The sequence below is a fragment of the Mesoplodon bidens genome, assembly GCF_964165515.1.
Source record: "Mesoplodon bidens genome assembly, chromosome: 3".
In the NCBI taxonomy this organism is placed as follows: Eukaryota; Metazoa; Chordata; class Mammalia; order Artiodactyla; family Ziphiidae; genus Mesoplodon; species Mesoplodon bidens.
In genome coordinates, this window is record NC_138178.1 from 41,068,012 (window position 1) to 41,082,406 (window position 14,395).

A 14,395-nucleotide genomic window follows, 5' to 3' on the forward strand; every position below is an offset into this window, starting at 1 on the left:
TCATCAATATCAAGGAAATATAATTTAAACACCACAGTGAGATGCCCCTGCATCTAATGGGTTATCAGGACTCCTAACATCATGAAAAGACAATACCAAACGTTGGCTGGGATATGGAGCAGGTGAAACTCTTGAACCCAACTTGTGGGACTATATCTATACCACTACTGTAGAAAACAATTTTGGAGTGTCTTCTAAAGCTGAATATACACATATTCTAGAACCTGCCCAACAGAAATGCATATACTGGGCACCAGAAGATATCAAGAATACACAGAGCAACACTATTTTTAGTAGCCTAAATCTGTAAACAGTAGAATTGATTAATACATTGTAGTATAATCGTTCAACAGAATACTGTCCAGCATTAAGAATGAAAGAACAAGCTAGATACAAGAGTACATCCATATGATTTCCTTGATATGACATTCAGAAACAGGCAAAACTAATGCAGTGACAGAAATTAGGATAATCTCTATGTTTGGGGGAAGGGGGACATTACATTATGGTCTGATGTCTGGGTTGCCTGTGGTGTTCTGTCTCTCGATTTGGTTGATGGTTACATGGTGTGTTCATTTCATGAGAATTTATCAAGCTGTAGAGGTGTGATCTGTGTACTTAAAATTAATATATGATACATACACATTTGTGTGTTTCAAAGAGATAGAAGTCCTGGTATTTCCTCACATTTGTTCCTTAGTCTGTAGAAATGTAGTCTTTGTGTAGTTAGTTAAGCCCACAGGGTAGGTAACTGAAGGTGTTTGTCAAATTTGCTAATGATACAGAATTGAGGACAACTGATAGCAGAGTAAACAAGTAAGAGCAGAAATTATAAGGGCCAAAAAGAGCAGAATTCTTGGAAATAGAAAAGCTTAAATTGGAATACGCAGCTCCTACAATTAGATTCTAACAGTGGCAAAAGTAAAACTGACATTTAGCTAAGAAGTAGGTTTTGAATGAGAGATTTGGAGGTTTTAGATGACAGTTTGCTCAGAATGACTCAGTAGCCAGGGATGTCAAAATTAATCATAAATTGCTTCTGGAGAAGTAAAGTGGTCATACATAAGGAGAACAATGAGTCCAATGTACCTCATACTGGTCAACTTATATCTCATATAGTGTTTTTTAATTCTGAGTGTGGCCTTTTAAAACAAGCTAGTGTACCTCAGTAGAGAGGAATCAGAAGGCCAAGGAAATGGGAATGCTTATAAACACAGATTGCCGAAAGATACTGGAGATGCTTATCCTAGAAAAAAAGAAGGCTCAGTGGGGTCTTGATAGCAGCCCTCCAAATTTACAAATTTTCCCATTTGAAACATGAATAAATATATTTGTTATCATTTCAAAGAGCAGAGGAAGGCAAAAGGAAGGAGGATATGTACCATGGACGTAGATTCCAGCTCCATGTTAAATTCAGTTGTTGAATATTTATTACCAGCAAGAAATAACTTTCGATGATTATAGCTGTCTTGCAATGCTGTGTCACACTTTTAAAAGTTTCCGTTTTCTGGAAATACTTCAGCAAAAGCCAAATAAATTTCTATCAACGATGTTGTTGGTTGAGAAGTTAGATGAGATGATGGCTGAGGCTACTTTCTGGTATCTGATGAAGTCCTATAGTTCACTGACTGAACAGGAATCCACTGACAGCAGGAATGTCCCGGGATATGCAAGGTGCATGCATGGAGCCATAAATAAACACATATGTGTAAGAAAAATTAAAAAGGGTAAATAGGTAGATGGTCTGCCCGGTCATAATGGGAGAAGATGAAAACTCTTGAATAGCAGGTTAGAACTGATAGGTGTGTTGCTTGGGCTATGCAAGCAGGGAAGAATTCAGCGATGTCAAGACTAATTTCTGGAATCAACGTGGTTGTCAGACAAACATCTGTGAGATGAAAGTTTTAAGAACTAAAGGAATTGAAACTGTTCTCCATAAATGTACCCTTCTTTTCCTCCCCCTCTCTCTTGTCAATAATAGAAAGCCACTATTTTATTGGGTGGGTGGGGAGAGTTTTAAATTACATTGCAAATTTCCTGTTAGCAGAAAAGTATTTTTAAGTATTTTTTTTCTCTTCAAAAAAAAAAAAAGTTTTTTTTTGGTGGGGGGAATCCTTAGTTCATAGTTTCAAGTTAAAAATCTTATGAGAAAATAAATCTCTCTAGAATCTAGAGCTGTGGGTGTTCAAGCCAAAAGGTCATACAGAGTTGGGAGGAGGGAGTTGGTCCAATGACAAGACAAATAATGAAAAAGCAGAGTAGAAACAGTGAATGAGAAAAAGAAGTTGTTTTGTAAAGGGTGAGATAATTAAATGTGCAGAGAAAAGCAGAAAACAGAAAATGTGGCCGCAGAAGGAGAAAAATGCGAGATGGACAGAAGTGCCTGGGGTTTTGGTGCTTTCCAGTTCTGGTTAGAACTTATTTGAATTTTTTCCTTCAAAATGTCCACCTTGGGTTACTTTAGCAGGTTTCTGTTATGTGCAACAAAAATATACCCTAGGCCAGTGTTTCTCCATCCTGTCTGTGCATCAGAATCTCCTGAGGAGATTTTAAAAATATCAATCCCTAGAGCCCATCTCCACAGATTTTGATTTAATTGGTCTGCAGTGACACCAGGCTGACGGGATTTTTTTAAGTTTTCCAGGTGATTCTAAATGTGCAGCCAGGGTTGAAACCCACTTGTATGGGTCTAGGGTCTAGAGCAGTGGATCTGACATGTTATCAAGCATCAGAATAACCTAGAGGACTTGTTAAATCACAGACTGTGGGCCACTCCCCAGCAATTCTGTGATGCAAGCAAGTCTGGGTGAGGTCCGGGAATGTGCATTTTCAACAATCCCAGGTGATGCTGATGCCCCTGGGCCCGGGACCATGCATTGAAAGCCTCTAAAGGGACCAATCAAATCATTGTTTGAGGTTTAATCCTCTACCATCATGAATTTTCCACCAACCTTTATCTCTCATGCCTCAGTTTCTCTCTGTGAATAAACACCCACATTCTTATGAAAACTGTGCAAACAAATTAAGACTGTGTCTTAGCAACAGATTCCTCAATAAAGCCAGAAGCTAGGCCTACGTGGTGACAGGTGCTCCTTAGCTGCCAAATTCAACTGGAAAAAAAGATTTGATTGTTTTCTGACTCTTAACAGATTCTGAAAGCTGAGGTAAACAACAAATTATAGACATCCCCACCTGTGGGAAGAAGCCCTAGGAGTTCTAGCGGCCTCTGAAAATTCAAAGTAAAGGAGGCATTGTTCTACTTGTTGCTCAAATGACATCCATAAAAATGAATGCCTGTTAGTTATAAGAAACATGTGTTCCTCTAAATTGCAGGGGGCAATTACAAGACAAATTATCAAGTTATTTCAGCTGAGGAAACTTTTTCTTTCCTATGGATGACTTTACACTTGTCTACTTCCTTTCGGTAAAATTCTGTAATAGGAAGTGTGCCCAGTCATGGCACTCTAACACCCATGGGTTAATCAATGGCCCTATCTTGCTTATTCATCAATTGAGTCAACAAATATTCACTGGGTGCCTGTGGTGTGGCAGGAGAAATTAAAATTTTAATATAAGGCAGTACTGCCCTCAATAACAATGACAAGAACAACAGTAGTTAATTTATTGAAGACTTACGATGCTTCAGATACTGTGCTAAACACTTAATGTAGATTATCTCATGATGAAGTAGGTGCTATAATTATCCCCCGCTTTGCAGCTGAGAAAACTTAATAACAAAAAAATAAGTAACTTGCCTAGGCTTGCTTAAGTTTGCACTGCTATTAAGTATGTGAGCAAGTAATTGAACCTGAGTTTGCTCTCATCCAGACTCCATGTTTTAAAACACTTTTTGGGTCTATGTTGCCTCTTCCAGGAGCTGTTTTGTTGGGACGATCCCACAAGTGAATAGGTGATCATATTGCAGTGAGAGGAGAGAGACACACAGATAAGGACACACAGACACGCTGCACAACTCATGGGGCATCATTCACACTGCACTCTAAGGAATGGCACCCCTGAAGGTGTATGATGTGGTGGTCCTGGGGTTCTCTAGGGGGTGATGCCTAAGATGAGTCCTGCTGAGTGAGGGCTGTCCAAGCAAATGGAAAATGAGGAAGAAAGGACTATGGGTATGAAGAATTGCAATAATTCAGAATAAGACTACAGAGGGAAGGAGAGTGGGCCTTAGGTGTAGGCAGAAGTGGACAGTGGTCACATCGTTAATGCACGTGCACACCATTCCAGGATGTCTGGACATTTCCCCGAAGGTGGTGAAGCAGCCATCAAAGTATTGGAGCAAAGAGGACCAGCATGATCAGATCACCAGAACAGGAGTGTTAAGAATGGATTACAAGGACTGAGACCAGGCAAAAGAAATGACAAGGGCCTAGTTTAAGTCAGCAAATGTAAGTATGGAGAGAAAGGACTTTTGGTGAGAGAGTAAGGAAGTAAAATCTATAGGAATTGGAGACTAAATGGATTTAGGGGCTCAGTGAGGAAGAGGTTAGGAATAATACCTAGATTTCCGGATTAAGTGAATAGACAATATGATGTGCTTTTCCCCAAGGCAAGGCACATGGGAAGAGATGCAGATTTGAAGGTTTCGTTCAGTTAAGTTTTGTTTTGTTTGAGCTGGAGTGGTTAGTTTTGAACTTGTTCACCCTGAGCTAAACTGATTCCCCTGTGTCTCACTTTCTTCATCAGCGAGGTGTATAGTGTGGATTGAATTACGATTTTGAAATCAGGCTCTCACGCATCTCCCTAGTGCCTTTCCCAGTGAATTACTGTCTGAGTTAAATTGCAAGGTTAATTTAATTCACGCAAACATGAGTTCCATCATTTCTTGCTCAGTAAAGAGACCGTTCAGGGCCACATTACTATGCTATTCACATGCATTCACCATCTTTCCCCTCCATTCTTTGGTCCCATCCTGGTTCCTCTGTAAGCTAATTGGGCACCTTGTTCAAGAGGTTACCCACCCCCATCTCAAACACACCTCCCCTAGCCATTCACCCGTTCCAACAACTCACCTATTCCTGATTGTTTACTGCTCTGCTTTGCCAGCTTTAAGCTGCTGCTGTGTTTTCCATTCCTGACATCTGGGTCTTGTTCCTGCTTCCCGGCAGCAAGACCTCTGCATTATTTATTCCATCGCCACAAGAAAATGAAGGCGAGGCTGGAGCTCAAAGGAGGCTAATTCTGGGGAATGTGATGGAAACCCAAAACAGCAATGCTTCCAATTAAACCAACCAAGTCTCACTAAAGCCCTGGAGATGCCAGCCTGTGCACAATATTTTGCAGACAACATTCAGCCCAAGCTCTTGAGCAGCGTAAACCTTTCTATGAGGGAAATGCTATGGGTGGCATGTTCAATTATCCAAGAACCCTGTTTGCAAGACCACATTTCCCAGTCCTTTTATTGACAGTCATGCTCTCTTCTTAGCTAGTGTTTCATCTGAGTTAACAGCAACATCAGTCATGGTTGAGGCTAACCACAGAGGGCATGTGCAGCACTTATTCCTAAAACTACCTGAAAGAAGAGTTGATGCTGCTTTCCCTTTCCTAAAGTGAGAGACTTTCACTTAAATTGCGTCATTGTGGGCCAAAGTTCCAACATGGCCTCAGAAAAGCAGCCTTTACTTACAAATCAGTTTTGTCCCCCTCCAATGTCTAATTTGGGGTGAAATTTTTCACATTTCACTCAGCAGAAGGTATTAGTAACTAACCGGTTATGAGATTTCTCACAGTGGGACCCTTTATTACATGTTATAAAATGCTGGAGGAGGTTTTCTGCCATTCCAGTGTTATGTATTATAATATAATGGCCTGCCTTCCAAAATATTTCAATTACATTGAAAGAGCACATGTACCTTAATGCAAAATCATGCAGTCTAGTATGAGGCTTTGTTTTCTATGTAGCACCCTCCTGGGAAGTAATAATAATTTTAATCTCTGCTGTTTATTTAAATGCTTGATACGTACCTGTCACACTGCTAAGGTTTTACATACATGTTTAATCAGTATAAAATTCCTGAAAGGAGGCTATCATTCACATTTACATATGAGGCTCAACTTTTACTAAGGTTAAAGGAAGTTAAGTGATTTACACATGGCCTCCCATTGAAAACCCATGTGTTTTATCTCAAACTCTAATTGGTCTGGCTCCAAAGATTTTCCAGAACAAAATATTATAAAACATTGGATTTAACAACGATAAAGTGCAGTATAACAAGTCTGTCAATTAGCAAAATTAAGAGTGAATAACCAGGCTTACCCTGAGCTCTTGCCTAAGCTGATTTCTACTCGCTTTCTCTGGCCAGCTGCCCCTACGTGAGGAGGGAGCTTAACACCCCAAGAGGGTACTTGTGCAGTGAGGCCTTGGCAGGCTCCCCAGCAGTTAAAACTGCTCTTTTTCTCCAGCTCTAGACATTGAAGGGAGAGAAGCAGCAGTCTGGCCGCCACCTTTGGACACAGTGCCTGCAACCTATCAGCCTGGGTGAGGCCTCTGCCATCTATCTCACTCAGTTGCAGGCACTAAAGCTCTCAAGGTAGAAGGATTAACCTACCCACTTTGTGTGACAATGTCAGTTAGGGTAGATAGCTTATTGGGAACCCTGTCTTCACCAGAAGGTGGGATCTAGACTAGTCTTTTTGACCCATGGCAGATTTCCAAATTGTCTGGATAAACCTAGGGAATGGGGTATGAACACTGACCCACCACCATGCCTAGCCAGTCAATAAACGGAAGCTTGCCTCTGTTTCCTGATTTGCAATCCTATCTTGGAGGACTGTTAGTTGTCTTGGACCCTAGGCTGGACTGTGCTTTAGTCTTGGCAAACCCTACTTTCTGGGACTAGAACTTTGAGCTCTATGCCCAGTGCCATTGGCCATGATCATCCCTGCCTTGCTCTCTCACTAGAGTCTTCCTTGGACATAGATACTTAGCAGATGAAGCACAGGTCGCCCCATGTCTTCATCTGAAGCCTGTTCTGACTTGCAGCCCACCCTCACAGAGAATACCTTTATAGCAAAACTAGTCCATCTGGTCCTGTCTCTTGCCTTCATCCCATTTCCACCAGCGCTGAGCAGAGGCACCTTCAACTAGGCTGAAGGGAAACACTGATCCGGGCAAACATCCTCCAATTTTCCCCTATACCTCACCTCCTAACCTCAGTCCATTTTGCAAAAGATGAAAAAGAGGGAATTTTCTCAGACTTCTTTGAAAAATCTAACTGGCCTTCCCTGTAGCATATGGGGAACCCCAGGTTTCCAGTCCCTGTGATACATAGAAATTTCATTGGAGATACTAGTCACAGAGAAGGGAATATTCCCTTTACTTTCCAACATAAGTTTATCCAAGAAACCTTAGCAATTCACTTAAATGTAGAGTATTTACATCTGTAAAAACACCTACAGGATTGACATAACACACTACTATATATAAAATATATAACTAATAAGAACCTACTATATAACACAGGGAACTCTACTCAATACTCTGTAATGACCTATATGGGAAGAGAATCTAAAAAAGAGTGAAGGACTTCCCTGGTGGTGCAGTGGTTACGAATCCGCCTGCCAATGCAGGGGACACATGTTCGAGCCCTGGTCCAGGAAGATCCCACATGCCACGGAGCAACTAAGCTTGTGTGCCACAACTACTGAGCCTACGCTCTAGAGTCCGTGCGCCACAGCTACTGAGCCTGTGCTCTAGGGCCCGTGTGCCACAACTACTGAGCCCACATGCCACAACTACTGAAGCCTGTGCGCCTAGAGTCCGTGCTCCGCAACAAGAGAAGCCAACGCAATGAGAAGCCCATGAAACACAATTAAGAGTAGCCCCCACCCCCGGGCTTCCCTGGTGGCGCAGTGGTTGAGAGTCCGCTTACCGATGCAGGGGACACGGGTTCGTGCCCCGGTCCGGGAAGATCCTACATGCCGCGGAGCGGCTGGGCCTGTGAGCCATGGCCACTGAGCCTGCGCGTCCAGAGCCTGTGCTCCGCAACGGGAGAGGCCACAACAGTGAGAGGCCCGCGTACCCCCCCAAAAAAAAAGAGTAGCCCCCACTCGCTGCAACTAGAGAAAGCCCGCGTGCAGCAAGGAAGACCCAACGCAGACAAAAATAAATAAATACATAAATTTATTTATTTAAAAAAATTTTAAAATAAAGAGTCAATATATGTATAACTGATTCACTTTGCTGTACAGCAGAAACTAACACAACATTGTAAATCAACTAGACTCCAATAAAAATTAATTAAAAAAATAAAAATTACAAATTGTATGCATTCTCTTTTTATCATTTAAAAAAACACCTACAAAACATGGTTTCTGGTATGTTAAAGAAGCATTGTTCGATCTTTATTCTGATAGCATGGGAACAATTTTAAATAAAAAAATATGGAATCAAATTATTATTATTTTTACCCAGGACCTCCATGGTTTTTTGTTTTTTTTTTGGTTTGGGGATTTTTTTCTTTTTTTTCCCTACTATATCCTCAAATACAAAAAGGGGAGAATTCTAGATTCAGTACCTTAGCCTGAGTCAATGAAAATAAGTAACAATAACACTTGTTCTTCTAACACTTCTGAGGAGTAAAGTGGAGATAAAATAAATTATGTGTATAGAGTATCTTGAGGTCCTTGGAGACAAGATTTCAGGAAGGGACATACCATTCCTTTTTCCCCTCTCCTTTCATGCCTTTTTTTCAAAAAGAAGCTGATTAACTAAAAACATATGCCAGAGGGACAGAAAAGACCAGGAAAATCATTTAAGCAGCTAAAAGTTCTGTTCCATTGGGCCCCAGAGAAAGATAAAACCAAAATATGCCCTCCCTGGCCCCTGGCAGAAGGCGCCCCTAGTTTTTGTGAGTGGTAAACGGAAATCAATGAGCTGCTCAGAGAGCACTGCAATCCCTTTACCAACATGCACTCACAGAGCAAGAGCCAAGGGGATGGGAATCCATACCTCTCCTAATTGTGAAGCCCAGACCCTTTGCAGCGACACAGAGGCCAGGTAGCTACAACCCAGCAGCTCAGAAGAGACTGCCGATCTGGCTTCCTGGGAGCCTGCTAGAGCCTGAGAGCTTTCACCCACTCCCCCAAGCCATGCCCTACTGCCCCTGAGCCTTGTGCCTCCTGGCCCTTATGGGGCACTCGCTCCGCAAAGAGGAACACTTCAACGCTTCCTACTCACTGTCAAGCCTGTCTGCTCCTCTGGGCTTCTCCGCTTACATACATTTTCTCTGGCCAGAGCTTACTGATTTCTAATAAATCTTCTCAGCCTTTCTCTGTGTTCTGGCAAAGATAATCTTCCTTGGCTTGACTTGCATGCCTCCATGCTGGTCAATTTAATTTGGGACAGCCCCCTTTACCTCCTAGCTGCATTTCAAAGCTCTGTGACTTTGCTTTGATTTCTCTTTAATTCTAAGTAAATATAAATGTAAATGCGTACATGAACAGAACTTGAATGAGTTTTGAGTCAATGAGTTTTGGTGTAACTGACTCTTCATTCAAAATATAGAACATTTCCACTAACCTAGAAAGTTCCCTCTTGGCCCCTTTTATTTAATCCCCTTCTAGAGGCAACCACTGTTCTGGTTTACTTAAACTTTGCATAAATAGAAACACAGAATATGTGCTTCTCAGTGTCTAGCTTATTTCACTAAACATGTTCCTGAAATTGGTCCATGTTGCTGAGTATATCTGTAGTTTATTGTTATTGTCTTTATTTTTTTACCTTTTTTTTTTGCGGTAGGCGGGCCTCTCACTGTTGTGGCCTCTCCCGTTGCGGAGCACAGACTCCGGACGCGCAGGCTCAGCGGCCATGGCTGATGGGCCCAGCTGCTCCACGGCATGTGGGATCCTCCCGGACCGGGGCGTGAACCCGTGTCCCCTGCATCGGCAGGCGGACTCTCAACCACTGCGCCACCAGGGAAGACCTGTCTTTAATTTTTTATTGCTGAATAGTATTCCAATGTATGAATATGCCAATATTTTGTAGGTTTCTGGGCTTTTGGCTCCAACATCTGGAGCAGATTTCCTGATCTTCTAACAAACAAGGGAGACAGAAAATGGAAGTTCAAGAAGATGGGAAAGAGACCATAAGATCAGTGTGATGTGAGAACTATGCCATTAGTTAATAAAAAGCTTCCTTTCTTTTGCTCTGTGAGGTGACCCTAAGTTCACCAACTCTTCAATTTCACAAGGCAGAAGATCTAAAAGTCCATAATCAGGCCTGTAGACCTCTGAAGAAAGAATATTTCTCTACTTTACTACAATAAAAAAAGACTACGTCTCTACTTTACTACTAGTACAAGAAAAACTCTTGAGACTCATCTTTCAAGTCTAGCTCAAATGGCATCTCCAGTCTCTAGCTTTTCCATAACCTTGAGGGAAAGTGGCTCAACCTCTCGTTTGTGTTCTTACAACTCCCACGAGCCTTGGTTTCAGTTTTTACCATCTTTTACTACATTGGTTTCTTTGCAGACCTGACTCTACTTTCTACCAAGGAAACTACGGACTCCTCAGAGAAAAGGTACCTTCTGGCATCTAGCACAGTGATTACACACATGGTGTAAATGAGTAGACAAGTGGATGACTGCCCAGATGGATGGGTGGATAGATGCATAGATGGATGGATGGACAGATGGATGGATGGATGGATGGATGGATGGATGGATGAATGGATGGATGGAAGGATGGATGAATGAATGGGTGGATGGATGAAACAATTTGTGAATAATGCCATATTGCTTATAAACTGAATGAATTATCTGGTCTTTAGCAACCCCCAGAAGTATCATGGCATTGCTTTCTCTCACTGTCTTGCATTCTCATTGGTTCTGGGAGTTTATATTATTCTACCTGCCAATAGGCAAATGTCTCAGTATCATCTAGAACAGGTGAAATCTTCTAGCCACCAGAAACTGGCTTCCTAATGTTTTAAGAAATATTTTCATAAGAGTCAGAGTTTGAGTGGAGTCACAGTTAACCTACAACTAGCCCAAGAGGTAATCTTGACTCAATGGAAATCTTCCCGGCACAGGACAGGCCTGAGTACTGAATGAGTGACAGTGCTTCTGCTGTCAGCAGGAGGCCAGTTAAATACAGTTGCATAGGTAGCTGAAAGGTGATGTTGAGCCTGTAGGAGAGCTTTGTGACACTGTGAATTGCATCTAGGGCTCAGCTGTTTCTCACCCACCTCTCAGATGGTCCCAGCAGGAAACAAGTCTGTGGCTGTCCTGTTTACAGTTAATTAATGTTTATTTATATTTTTAAACAAGGCTTTCACCTGTCATGCTTTAAAATAAATGTTCTGCTCTTCAATTAGAGACTGTCAGAACAGAGAGGAATCCTGTTTGTTGCGTGTTGAATGTGCGTATGCTGAACTGTGAATCAGGTTGGAACCTTTTTCTCTGTAAGGCTTTCTCTCTCCTCCCAGAGGCTTAGCCTTCTATTCAGAGAGGCATACTTCTATTCAGAGAGACATACTCTTAGGCCTTCTATTCAGAGAGACATACTTTTCAAGATCTTGACTGTGATATTGGTGCTCTGCTATGTAGGCCATGAACTTGCTTCTACAGGGTAGACAGCATAGATTACAGCATCTCCTTGGAAGGGGGGTGGGGTGGGAGCTAGCATGAAAATATTGCACATTTTGACCTGTGTAGAAAAAGCATTCTTAAGGGAAAAGGATGTGCTTTGTCCTCTTTGCAATAAAGTGTTGACTCAGCAAGTCTGAAGTGTTTAAACCCTGTACACTCCAAAGAAAGGTCTGGCCCTTGACTGACTCCTGGGAGAACACCTTGACATCTTTGGAATATTCTGCTAGATCAAAGTGTCTTTCTTTACCTGGGTCTCAGACAATGTGAGAAGGTTGATGCTGACAATGTGATATATGGTGGGGTTCTTGTGCCGCAAAGTGTCAGTTTGACCTCTGAAGGGTATGGAGACTGAGTAACTAAGATCAGCCATGTGGGACACCATGGCTACAAAATAAAAAGTCCTGGACACCGAGGCTCAGGGGAGCTTCCCCGGTTAGCAACACTCTACCTGTTATTACACATCATTGCTGGAGAATTAAGCACTGTCCATACAACTCCCCTGGGAGCGGACACCTGGACTTACACCTGTCTCTCCTTGACTCCGCCCTCAGTGCTTTTTACCTTTGCTGATTATAATCTGTACCCTTTCACTGTAATAAACTGTAATTATGAGCAGAAAAACTATTCTGGGTTCTGTGAGTCTTTCCAGGGAATCACCGAATCTGAAGGTAGTCTTGGGGACATGCCAACACATCCTCTCAAAGAGTAAGTGTTGAAGAAAGATGGGGTTCTGGGTGGAAAACCAGATCAGAACTGAATCTCAACTCTGCAGCACGCTTCCTGGTGATGCCAAGGGAATCACTTGACCTCTTAATCTTTTTGAGAGTTAAATAAGCTTCTATATTAGATATTCACCCATTGTTTCACTAGATAGTCATTGAATGTGACACTGTTTTGATGACATAGTACATGGTCAAAATTTGGCTAATGGTAGAGGGAATTGTCTGAGTTGGTTCATCCGTGAGCTTTTCCACATTAGTTTAAGTTCCTTAGGTTAGGTAAGCGCTCTAAATTTGGACATATGCTCTTCTGCACTTTTGCAGACAGATATGTTCACAGTTTGTAGTCAATAAATGATCAGTAAAGCAATTATACTCCAATAAAGATGTTAAGAAAATAAAAATAAAATAAATGATCACTTTCATACAGTTACTTAGCTAGTACTGCCTCCTATCTTATCTTGAGCCTAAGCCTCTGGATCCATATAGTCTGTTTTTCATCAATTGCTAAGTTACTATAGGCTTGGGAGAAAAGCCTACACATGAAAGCGCCTAGCATAGTGCCAGAATCATCGTTGGAATTTAATAAGTACTAGTTGAATGTCAATCTGAACATCTAGAGGATTTTTTTCAAATAATATTTGGAAAAAGTACCATTTGGAAAAAATACCATTTCCTTTCTTGAACAATAACTGAAAAGAAAAAAATAAAGACCCAGGAAATGGGATGAAATGCAATTTTTTGCCCAGTTTTCACCAATGAGTATTGAACTACTGCTTTGCTCCTATTGTTGGTTAAACTGTTTCCCAAAAAGATATGTTGAAGCTCTAATTCCCAGTCCTTAGGAATGTGACCTTATTTGGAAAAAGATTCTTTACAGATGTAATCAAGTTAAGAGGAGACCATACTGAAATAGGGTGGGCCCTAGTCCAGTGTCTGCTATCCTGATAAGAAAAGGGAAATTTCTACACAGACACACAGAGGGCAAAGATGGCCATGTGAAGACAGAGGCAGAGATTGGAATTGTGCCCCACCCCCGCAAGCCAAGGGATGCTAAGGATTGCTGGCAATCACCAGAAGCTAGGAAGAGGCAATGAAGGGTTATTTCCCATAGTCTTCAGAGAGATCAGGGCCTGCTGACACTTTAATCTCCAGACTTCTAGCCTCCAGAAATGTGAGAGAATATGTTTCTGTTGTCTTAAGCCACCCAGTTTGTGGTACTTCGTTATGGCAGCCTTAGGAACTGAATACACACACACACACACACACACACACACACTTTACAGCTTGTCACACACAGGTCTTTGGCTTGTGTCTGGTCTTCCTGCCTGGACAGAATGTATTCTGCCTCCTGGAAGGTGGAAGGAACCAAGCAAGAGTGTAGAAGCAGAAGGAAGTGAAGGAAGTAACTCACCATGGGACGTCGGCCGATGCTGCCCAGGTAGTGGAGGAGCCCTTTGGCGTGGTAAATTGTGGGCTGGAGATGAGCACTAGGAGAGAGCCACTGTCTGTTCAAATCCCCTCCTCTCAGTGAGCATCTGTGACTGCAGGAACAAACAACAAGCAAATAAATACACGTTTAGAAGAAAATAACTTGAGAAAATAAAGCTCGACAAGACAAACAATTAAACTAATGAATCTAACTTCCTTCCGTCTTCTTCTCAATTGACATCAATTGAAGTTGTCCAGAAAGATGCATATCTGGCCTCTAATCTCCCAACGTGTCGTGATTATTCACAGCCCCTAAAAGAACTTAGAAACCATATTTAACTTGATTTGGGGTTACCAGAGTTTGAAGGCAAAGTTTGAGAAATGTTCCCCGCTACACAACACATCCGTGGAGAACAAATTCAATAAATTTCTCTAGGCTCTGGGACCTTCAGTTCTACAAATAATTAAGTTGAGCTCAATCTATCATGCTGGGCATATTACATATGATATTTCTAGCTGGCCCAATAACTCTGGATATTACTGCACCCCAATGAAGAGACTGACACTTAGAAATGGTTAAATAAATGGCCCAAGGTCACATAATTTAGAGCTAGGCTGTTCATCCAGGTCTGTTTCCCT

General features: G+C 41.9%; 1 protein-coding gene across 1 annotated transcript in view; it reads right to left on the bottom strand.

Annotated features, from left to right (window-relative positions):
• The window catches only part of AGBL1 (AGBL carboxypeptidase 1), a gene marked incomplete at both ends in the record, with an annotated part of 563,318 nt that overhangs the window by 109,712 nt on the left and 439,211 nt on the right, over window positions 1-14,395 (bottom strand). Inside the window, one exon of the mRNA XM_081229515.1 lies at window positions 13,740-13,869. Coding sequence (XP_081085641.1) covers window positions 13,740-13,869 — 130 coding nt within the window. The remainder of the gene's footprint in view (window positions 1-13,739; window positions 13,870-14,395) is intronic.